General features: G+C 49.1%; 1 protein-coding gene across 1 annotated transcript; it reads right to left on the bottom strand.

Annotated features, from left to right (window-relative positions):
* Nucleotides 1–4514: 4514 nt before the first annotated feature.
* LOC118002935 (cytochrome P450 1A2) lies at nt 4515–10153 on the bottom strand. The gene is made up of 7 exons (XM_034993543.1): nt 10107–10153; nt 8457–9284; nt 7786–7906; nt 7223–7312; nt 6840–6963; nt 5857–5943; nt 4515–4915 (listed from the first exon to the last, which is right to left on the bottom strand). Exons 2-7 carry the CDS (start codon nt 9273–9275, stop codon nt 4618–4620), a joined length of 1539 nt encoding a protein of 512 aa, XP_034849434.1. The 5' UTR covers nt 9276–9284; nt 10107–10153; the 3' UTR covers nt 4515–4617.
* Nucleotides 10154–10606: the final 453 nt, after the last annotated feature.

The following is a 10606-nucleotide window of genomic DNA, read 5'->3' as shown; positions in this document are numbered from 1 at the left end:
AATGCTGTCCTCGTAAAAATCCTTCCTCTTCTATTTTTTGGAAGAATTTTAGAAGGATTGGTATAAAATTCTTCTTTGAATATTTGATAAAATTCACCAGTGAAGCCATCTGGTCCTGGACTTCCGTTTGTGGGGAAGTTTTTTTTTTTAAAGATTTTACTTATTTATTTGACAGAGAAAGACACAGCGAGAGAGGGAACACAAGCAGGGGGAGTGGGAGAGGGAGAAGCAGGCTTCCCGTGGAGCAGGGAGCCCGATATGGGGCTCGATCCCAGGACCCTAGGATCATGACCTGAGCCGAAGGCAGATGCTTAATGACTGAGCCACCCAGGTGCCCCTGTGGGGAAGTTTTTGATTACTGATTCAATCTCCTTATTAGTAACCATCCTGTTCAGATTTTCTATTTCTTCATGATTCAGTCATAGTAGGTTACATGTTTCTAGGAACTTACCCATTTCTTCCAGGTTGTCTGATTTGTTGGCATATAACTGTTCATAGTTGTCTCTTATGACCCTTTGTATTTCTGTTGTATCAGTTGTAAGTCTCCTCTTTCATTTCTGATTTTATTGATCTGAATCTCTTTTTTTCTTGGTGAGTCTAGCTAAAAGTTTGTCAGTTTTGTGTATCTTTTCATTGATCTTTTCCATTGTCTTTTTAGTCCCTATTTCATTTATTTCCACTCTCATCTTTATTATTTCCTTCCTCTACTAACTTTGGGCTTCATTTGTTCTTATTTTTCTAGTTCCTTGTGGTCTAAAGTTGAGTTGTTTATTTGAGATTTTCTTGTTTCATGAGGTAGGCATTTATTGCTATGAATTTCCCTCTTAGAACTGTTTTTGTTGCATCCCATAAGTTTTGGTGTGTTGTGTTTCCATTTTTATTTGTCTCAAGGTATTTTTTTTAAGATTTATTTATTTATTTTAGAGGGAGAGAGAGAGGGAGAGAGCACAAGGGCACGCATGGTGGGGGAGGGGCAGAGGAAGAGGGAGAGAGAAACCCAAGCAGATTCTGTGCTGAGCATGGAGCCCCACCCAGGGCAGGATCTCACAACCCTGAGGTTATGATCTGAGCTGAAATCAAGAGTTGGATGCTTAACCAACTGTGCCACCCAGGCGCCCCTAAAGAATTTTTTAATTTCTCTTTTGATTTGTTCTTTGACTCTTTGTTTGTTCAGGAGCATGATGTCTAACCTCCATGTATTTGTGAATTTCCAGTTTTCTTCATGTAATTGATTTCTAGTTTCATACCATTGTGAAAACATGCTTGATATGATTTCAGTCTTTTCAAATTTATTAGGACTTGTTTTGTGATGGGCGCCTGGGTGGCTCAGTCGTTAGGCATCTGCCTTTGGCTCAGGTCATGATCCCAGGGTCCTGGGATCGAGCCCCGCATCGGGCTCCCTGCTCCTTGGGAAGCCTGCTTCTCCCTCTCCCACTCCCCCTGCTGATGTTCCCTCTCTCACTGTGTCTCTCTCTGTCGAATAAATAAATTAAAAATTTTAAAAAAAGGCTTGTTTTGTGGCTTAACATGTGATCTATCATAAAGAGTGTTCTGGGGCACCTGGGTGCTTAACTGTCTGACTTCAGCCCAGGTCATGATTCTGGGTTCCTGAAATTGAGCCCCAAATTGGGCTCCATGCTCAGTGGAGAGTTTTTCATCCCTCTCCCTCTCCTTCTGTCACTCCCTTGGCTCATGTTCTCTCTCAAATAAATTAAATAAATAAATAAATAAATAAATAAAATCTTTATTTTTAAATTTTTTATTTTGTTTTATTTTATTATTTTTTTTTAATTAAAGATTTTTATTTATTTATTTGACAGAGAGAGAGATAGCGAGAGCAGGAACACAAGCAGGGGGAGTGGGAGAGGGAGAAGCAGGCTTCCTGCTGAGCAAGGAGCCTGAGGTGGGACTCGATCCCAGGACCCTGGGATCATGACCTGAGCCGAAGGCAGATGCTTAACGACTGACCCACCCAGGTGCCCAAATTTTTTATTTTAAAAAAATTTAAAGATTTTATTTATTCATTTGAAAGAGAGAGCAAGAGTGAGAAAGCAGGAGCAGGGGGAGAGGCAGAGAGAGAGGGAGAAGCAGACTCCCCACTGAGCAGGGAGCCCGACACAGGGCTTGATCTCAGGACCCTGAGATCATGACCTGAACTGAAGGCAGATGTTTAACCATCTGAGCCACCCAGGTGCCCCTAAATAAGTAAAATCTTAAAAAAAAAGAGTATTCTATGTGCACTTAAGAAGAACGTACATTCTCTTACTTTTAGATGGAATGTTCTGTATATATCTGTTAACTCCATCTGGTCTAACATGTCATTAAAGGCCAAGCCTTCCTTATTGATTTTCTATCTGGGTGTTCTCTCCATTGATGGAAGTGGGGTATTAAAGTCCCCTACTATTATTGTATTACTGTCTATTTTTCTCTTTAGGTCTTTTTTTTTTTTTTTTTAAGATTTTATTTATTTATTTGACAGAGAGAGACACAACAAGAGAGGGAACACAAGCAGGGGGAGTGGGAGAAGGAGAAGCAGCCTTCCGGCTGAGCAGGGAGCCCGCTGCGGGGTTCAATCCCAGGACCTGGGATCATGACCTGAGCCGAAGGCAGATGCTTAACAACTGAGCCACCCAGGCGCCCCATCTCTTTAGGTCTGTTAGTATTTACTCTATATATCTAGGTGCTCCTACGTTGGGTGCATATTTACAAATGTCATATCCTTTTGTTGGATTGACCCATTTATCTTATGTAATGACCTTCTTTGTCTCTTATTATGGTCTTTATTTTAAACTCTTTTTTGTCTGGTATGTGTATAGCCACCCCAATTTTCTTTTGGTTTCCATTTGCATGAATATTTTTTTTATCCCTTCACTTTCAGTCTGTGTGTGGCCTTATATCTGAAATGAGTCTCTTGGAGGCAGCATATAGATAGGTATTGTTTCTTTTATCTATTCATCCACTCTGTGTCTTTTGATAGGAGAATTTAGTCCATTTACATTTAAAATAATTATTGATATGTACTGATTGCCATTTTGTTAATTGTTCTGTGGCTCTTTTGTATTTCTTCTGCTCCTTTCTTCTTTTCTTGCTCTCTTCCTTTGTGATTTGACGATTTTCTGTAGTGGTGTGTTTATTTTTGCTTTTGTTTTTTTATTTTGAACATAATATATATTTTTAAACATTTTATTTATTTCTTTGTCAGAGAGAGAGCATGCATACCACACACGTGCACAAGCAAGGGGAGCGGCAGGCAGAGGGAGAAGCAGATTCCCCACGGAGCAAGGAGCCTGATGCAGGACTCTATCCCAGGACACTGGGATCATGACCTGAACTGAAGGCAGAAGCTCAACTGACTAAGCCACCCAGGTGCCCAATCATTGTAGATTTGGATCAAGATATCCTACTAGCGGGCCACCTGGGTGGCTCAGTCGGTTGAGCGTCCGATCTTGATTTCTCCTCTGGTTGTGATCTTGGGTTGTGAGATTGAGCCCCGCCTTGGACTCCATGCTCAATAAGGAGTCTGCTTGGGATTCATGTATTAGGTCTTTGTCCATAGATCCTGGCTCATAGCTCCCCAAACCCTTGGAATTTCCTGTGTTGAGAGTGATGAAGGTGTCTTTTGTTATATTAATGAAGGTAACGTTTGGACTCTCCAGGGAGAGGAAAGGGGCTGGAGGATCAATCAGTCAATGGCCAAAGCCTTAGTCAGTCCTGAGTATGCAATGAAGCCTCCATAAAATCCCAAAAGGACTGGGATCAAGAGCTTCAGGTTAGTGAACACACAGAGTGGGGAGAGTGGGGTGCTTGGAGAGGGCACGGAAGTTCCGTCCCCCTTCTCCAGACCTCCCCCCTGTGTATCTCTTCATCTGGCTATTGATTCATATCTTTTGTCATATCCTTTAATAAACTGGTAAACTTAAGTGTTTCCTTGAGTTCTGTGAGCCACTTTAGCAAATTAAAGGACCTAAGGAGGAAGTGGTTGGAACCTCCAATCTGAAGTTGGTTGATCAGAAGCATAGGTAACAGCCTGGGGCTTGTGACTGGCAACTGAAGTCAGGGGTGAGGGGCAGTTTTGTAGGACTGAGCCCTTAACCTGTGAAGTGTCATGCTATCTCTGGGTAGGTAGTGTCAGAATTGAGTTGAGGGGCGCCTGGGTGGCTCAGTTGGTTAAGCGGCGGCCTTCGGCTCAGGTCATGGTCCTGGAGTCCCAGGATCGAGTCCCGCATCGGGCTCCCTGCTCGGCAGGGGGTCTGCTTCTCCCTCTGACCCTCCCCCTCTCATGCTCTCTCTCTAGCTCATTCTCTCTCTCAAATAAATAAAAAAATCTTAAAAAAAAAAAAAAAAGAATTGAGTTGAATTCTTGGACACCCTGTTGGTGTCTGAGAATTGCTTGGTGTTGCATGTGTGGAGAGCCCCCATGTCGAAACTGGGTCCAGGAATGCCCAAAGATCTGTGAATATACTAAAAGCTACTGGATTGTATGCTTTAAGAAGGTGAATTGTATGCTATGTATATTATGCCTCCATAAAGCTTTTATTTAAGAAAAAGGATAAAAACAAGGGCTGAGGCCCCATGGGTGATCCTTACCCCTCCCTCTGCTTTGGCATGCCGGAGCCTTCACTTGGTGGAGAAACGTGGCCGTGCCTGGACATGCTCACAGCGGGTGTGCTTCATGGTCAGCCCATAGATGGGGGTTAGATCTACTTTCACACCGTCTGGCACACTGAACTCCAGCCGCTGCAGCAAGATGGCTAGGAAGAGGAAGATCTCCCACTTGGCCAGGAGCTCCCCTATGCACCGGCGCTTGCCCATGCCAAAGATCATCACCTTCTCACTCAAGATCTTGTTGATTGAGGTGCCATCAGCAGTGAGGAATCGCTCTGGTTGGAACTCAAATGGATTCCCCCACACCTTTCTGCAGGAGGAACAGAGGAGATGGGATTTCTGGCTGGGGGAGACCCTGGGAGGAAAAGCCTTGGGGAGACTTCTGTGGATGGCACCAGTGTGAGAATAGATTGAGAGTAATGAGAAGAGAGTGGAGAGAGAAACCAAACTGTACTTTCATGCTTATTTCTTTTACAAAGCTATTTCTAAAATGATTGGCCTTGGGGTGCCTGGGTGGCTCAGTCGTTAAGTGTCTGCTTTCGGCTCAGGTCATGATCCCAGCGTCCTGGGATCGAGCCCCGCATCGGGCTCCCTGCTCCACGGGAAGTCTGCTTCTCCCTCTCCCACTCCCCCTGCTTGTGTTCCCTCTCTCGCTGTGTCTCTCTCTGTCAAATAAATAAATAAAATCTTAAAAATAAAATAAAATAAAATGATTGGCCTTGCAAATGGTGCTTTGTCATATCAATTTGTTATTTTAAAGAAATAATGTTTCAACTAAAAGAAATTAAAAGAAGGAAAACATCTCTATCCTACTCAATATACAAGAGGAATCAGCAGTATATCCTGGTTTATGCTTTATTGTTTTGGAGTAATTGTTGACAGCATCCCTTTTCACACTCAGAAGTGCCTCAGTTTGGGTGGTAAATTATATGGTCCCCCTACCTCTAGGCTAGAGTGGGATTTTCCAAAGAGAGGTCGCTGGGCCATTGACATCACAATCACCTGAGGTACTCCACTTTACCTACCAAAGTAGAATTCTGGGGGATGAGGCCCCCTAATCTAACCAACCTTCTGGTTATTTCCTATGTACACTAATGTTTGAGGAACATGGACCTAAATTTTGCTACTTAGAACAGAGTATATATAGCAATTGAGGCCCCACTCCTCTATTTATACCCAGTTCCTAGGGGGACAAACAGCCTTCCTGTCTGCTGAATCTCATGTATTTTTCTGTGGGGGAGGTATACTCACTGGTCATGATTGACATGCCACTGGTTTATGAAGACACAGCGTTCCTTGGGGATGTAGAAGCCTTTCAGTGTCGTGTCCCTTGTCGTGCTGAGGAGGGAAGAGGGCTCTGTCAGGCTCAGGGCAGGAACACCAGGGCATGTCTCTGGGAGCTACTTGCTCCTACTTCCCCCCCACCCCCCGAATAGCTTGCCCTCCACAGTCTCCATAGTCTCCATATCCTATACTGGGAGGGACTATCAGGAGCAGGGAAGGGATGAAACTATCCTTCCCCTTCCTCAGCTCCTTCAACTTCAGCAAGTGTTTACTAAACTTTTGTTTGTGTCCAGCTGTGCACTTGGTCATCCTCTGGAGCCAAGAGACAGGCAGTCTGGGCTAGCCCTGGGGAGTTCCCAGCCTGGCTAAGGAGTCAGGCCTTTTGTTCTGGGAATAACTAGACCAACATATGGGTAGAAGTAAATGTTCACTAACTCTCTTGACATTGTTAAAATCCCAGGACATAATCAAGGACAAATGACTGATCAGAGAATGAAGCTGTGCTAGCTGGATGAGTCAAGAAAGCCTGCTAGTGAAGGGCAAGTTTGTGATTGACCTTGGACAGGGATAGGGTTCTGGTAGTGGAAGAAGAGGTTAGAAGGCATTCCAAGCAGAAGGTCCAGCATAAGCAAAATTGGAGGTTGACTGCATCATGCTGGCCAGGTGCAGTGAGGCCAGCCTGGCTGGGTTGAGAATACTTGTAGGGAGGGAATGTGAGCAGAGGTGAAGGAGAGCTGAGGTCAGGAGTGTGACTTTCTCCTGAAAGCTGGGTAGTTTGATCATGGTTGGACTGGTTAGGGGCAGCCTAGAGGTTGAGGGTCTGTGAGGAACTTGGTGACACAGCCAGAAATGAGAGGCCAAGGTCTGAGCCAGGGCCAGGGCTGAGAAGATGGGAGGAAGAAACATGGTGAGGACTACAGAGGTGGCAGGTCAGGATAAGCTGGCTTTACCTGTGCGGGATGGTGAAGGGGACGAAGGAGGTGTGTCGGAAGATCTCCAGGATGAAGGCCTCCAGGTAGGGCAGCTGGGGTCTGTCGGAGAGCCGGGGCTGCCGGGCCCTGCCAGTCACTGTGTCTGCAGAGAACAGAAGACCAAACAAGGCTTAGGGCTGCCCTGACTGCTCCATGGCATCTAAGTCCCCTATTACGTGGAACTATGCCTTCTATATCTGAGGCCCATTAACCACCCTACCCCCAGCATGTTCTAGGCAAGAGTGGACACCACTGTATGCCCAGGGCTGCTACATAGTAGGTGCAAAACAGCTATATGGACATTGAAGAAATGACCTGGGGATCCCAAGTCTTCTCTCAGCTTGTACATCTCTACCACATACCCAACTCCTCCTGGATCTTTCTCTGTATCTCAGGGTTTGTCACAAGGTATATGAGGCTCCAGGAGATGGCCGTTGTGATGGCGTCAAATCCTGGGCAGCATGGTGCAAGGTGAGGAAGGGAGGAAGACAAGAACAAAAAAGCAGCATTTACTAAGCACCCAGCACTTACGTACCAAGCACTGTTTTCTCTGCCTCCTTCCCCCTACATCCTCTACCCTCCATGAGTTTCCTGAAGGCAGAGACCAGGTCTCCTCAACACAAATTTGAGTCACTAGTTTCATAATTAGCTGCTGGAATGACAGGGATCTAGACTTACAGGCTAGAGAACCCCTTATTGTTCAGGTGGGGAAACTGAGGCCCAGGGGCCAAGAGGGGCTTAGTTGAATTCCCACTGGGATCTGTTGGCCCAGCCTGGACTCCGACCCCGAATATGGGCCAGGTGTCTGTGTCCCACACCATCTGGTATGTGGTTAGCAAATGATCGGGTGGACTCAGGGGCCGGGCAAGTCTGTGGATGAACAACAGGCACTGATGGATGGAAGGGGCATGGGTCTGGTTCCTACCTGCCCCGAAAATATCACTGATAAGGCTGACGAGCTTCTCATGGGGCATGTGGCCACCACCAGCTCTGGAGCCCTTCTCGTTGTGCTTCAAGAGGGCCCCGGTGATGTCCTGGATGCTGCTCTGTGGGGACACAAGCTTGGGGCACCCTGGCACGTCCAGGTCAGACCTTGCCCACCCCACAGGGCACTCCCGCCCGGCCTCCAGGCAGTAAGCTGAGCTTCCGGGGGGGCTGGTAGCAGCCCTGGGTGCCCTTCCTCCCAATAACCCAAGGGGGCCAACTTCAAGGGAGGGGGTTGGGGGAAGTACTGGGAAGCCAAGTGCCACCTGAGCTGCGGATTAGCTTCTGTCAGGGTTCAGTTTCCTGCAGAACAAAAGCCTTCTCATGATAACAGCCCCCCCCCCCCCCGCATGTGGCACTCTGCCAGGGCCCCATTCACAGGCAAATATCTCTGGGGCTCTGAGCGACCCTGAGAGGGAGGCAGTTGGTTGAGAAAACTGAGGCCTGAGAGGGAGAGGGATTGGTCCCAGGTCACACAGCTGATCCAAGGCATTCCAGAGCCTTCCCAGGCCTTCGCAGCACATCAGCAGTGTGTGTACCTGGAGGCTGGGTGAGAGTGGCTACACCCAGGCCCCGCAGGGTGTCCCCTCACCACCAACACCCTGGGCTCACCTCGTCAAAGTCCTGGTAGTGCTCCTGCACAATTTTCTGCAGGAACTGCACTAACTTCTGGTTAAAGGCCTTGAATCTCTGCAAGGCGGGGTTGGGCATATACTGCAGGATGGGGAAGAAGTCCACAGGGTTCCCGGAGGAGGCAGTCTCCACAAAATCACTGCTGCTCTTGATGAGGCTGAGCATTTCCTCATTGCTCTGAGGGAAGTGCTGCCCAAAGCACATGGCACCAATGACATTAGCCACTGAGAGCAGCACTTGGTTGTAGGGGTCAAAGTGCCCAACCTCTGCCATCTGTTCCTGCAGCCTGCTGAGGAGGGCCTCGGCCTCCTTGCTCACGTGCTCTTCCAGGTAGCAGGAAGACAAGGAACCCGGGTCGGAGGCAATGGAGAAACTCTTCAGGGCGCTCTGGGCCAGGCGCCTGCGGGCAGCCCACACTGGTCCAGAGTCTGGGCTGAAGGACATGCTTTGGCCATTGGTAATCAGAGTGAAGCTGTAGAGGTCGGGCCGGCCCTTGAAATCCTCACCCTGCCTCACTAGGGCCTGCCGGACAGTGTCCAGGCCGCTGAGCACCAGCACGGGTGTGGAGCCGATGTGGATTTGCAGCACGTCCCCATAACGCTGGCTCAGCCTGGACAGCGCCAGATGTGGGTTCTTCCCCAAGGTCAGCACGTTCCCCAGCAGGGGCCAGCCCCGGGGCCCCGGGGGACTCTTCAGGCCTTTGGGAACCCGAGGCTGCCAGGCCCTGACCACCCAGAGCACCAGGCAGAACACAGCAGAGGCCAGGAGAAGCTCTGTGGCCATCTGGGACAACGCCATCTGTACCAACTACCAGGGAAGAAGGAGGAGCCAGGCTGAGTGTCAAGATGGAGCCATTCCTTCCTTCCTTCATTCACTCCCTCAGGCATACGTTCGGTGCTTGGCTCCCAGCCGCACAGCAGAAAGACTAAGATACACCCACCGTGGGTCCTATGTCCCAGGAGCGCACCCTGAGAGCATCATAGAACCTGAGGCCTGGAAAGGAACCTCAAAATGCCCAACCTGACCCTCCCCTCTGCCCGTCTCCTCAGTCTCCAATTCTGAGGCTGGAGTGGAGGCAACTGACGCTTCAAAACAGGGAAGCACCCTTGCCAGGCCCCATCGCAGGGTTATGCTCGGCATTGTGCCAAAGGGTCCGTGCCAATGCTGGCTTCCTGCCAATAACTCCTCCCACCCAGGGAACAGGGAGCTGCTCCCACCCAGCAACACCCAGGAGGCCAAGGTCCCACCCAGGGCTGATGCGAACGACTGGTGACGGCCCCTTCCCCAAGGCACTCTTTACCACATCCAAGGAGAGCACCTCCTCCCCATCCCCTCACAATATTAGAGCCTGAGGTCGGGCTGCAGCCAGATCCATGGCTGCCCCCGTGCCAGGTGGGGACCCCTCCCCATTTCTCCATTTGAATCACGCTAAGGGTCCTTAGAGATGGCCCAGTCCAAGCTGTCAATTGAAAAATGGAGAAACTGAGGTCTGGAGATGGGCAGGAAGGACTAGAACTCAGGCCTCCTACACCTAACCCAGGGTCCCTACATTCCTCCATCTCCACTGGTTCCCAGGATACATTGGGCGGGGGGTCCCCAGGGACTGGAAAATGAGCCCCAGAAAGGTACCTGTAGACGGAGGTGCTTGAAATCAGCAGGCTTGTGGAGGCTGGTACAGAGCTTCTGGCTCCGGGGGAGGGGACCTTTTATAAATACCACCCTCTGTCAGATTGGCCTGGCCATCCTGGTCACCTGATATCAAAGTTACCAAATGAAGCTGGAAGGGTCAGCCCTTGGCCTTGGGCCATGATCCCTCAGCTCCACCTACTACCTGTGGCTCAGGGCAGCTCTTCAGGGAGAGGTGCTATGTCCCTAGGGAGGAATGCCCAGCTCTTTTCAGGGTCCCTAGGATCAATAGACCTATTTTTTTCCAGGGCAGGGCAGGTGCTGGGAGCAAAAGTCTTCTGGGTTGTTCCAGGCTCCTTTCCCACTGCCCCCATGGAGGAGAGACCCTGCCTGAGCCCTCGGACCAGGCTGATCTGCTCCCCTCAGGAAGGGTGCTTTGTAGCACCCCTCCGACCACCTGCAAAACTAGGTAGGGAACGGGCATGCTCTGGTCACCTCTGAAT

The sequence above is a fragment of the Mirounga leonina genome, unplaced genomic scaffold (genome assembly GCF_011800145.1).
Source record: "Mirounga leonina isolate KUSES-001 unplaced genomic scaffold, KU_Mleo_1.0 Mir_91, whole genome shotgun sequence".
NCBI lineage: Eukaryota > Metazoa > Chordata > Mammalia > Carnivora > Phocidae > Mirounga > Mirounga leonina.
Note: the sequence above shows the minus strand (reverse complement) of the source record. Positions and strands in the feature narration are given on the sequence as shown.

Bases quoted from the DNA above. Each gene is read 5' to 3' on its own strand.
- LOC118002935 (XM_034993543.1), bottom strand. From the start codon at position 9,275: ATGGCGTTGTCCCAGATGGCCACAGAGCTTCTCCTGGCCTCTGCTGTG. The intron at 6,964-7,222 runs GTATGTGGTAGA...TGTTCTCTGCAG, and splicing joins AAAGATCCAGGAGGAGTTGG to ACACAGTGACTGGCAGGGCC. The intron at 4,916-5,856 runs GTGAGTATACCT...TTCCTCCTGCAG, and splicing joins TGGCATGTCAATCATGACCA to AAAGGTGTGGGGGAATCCAT.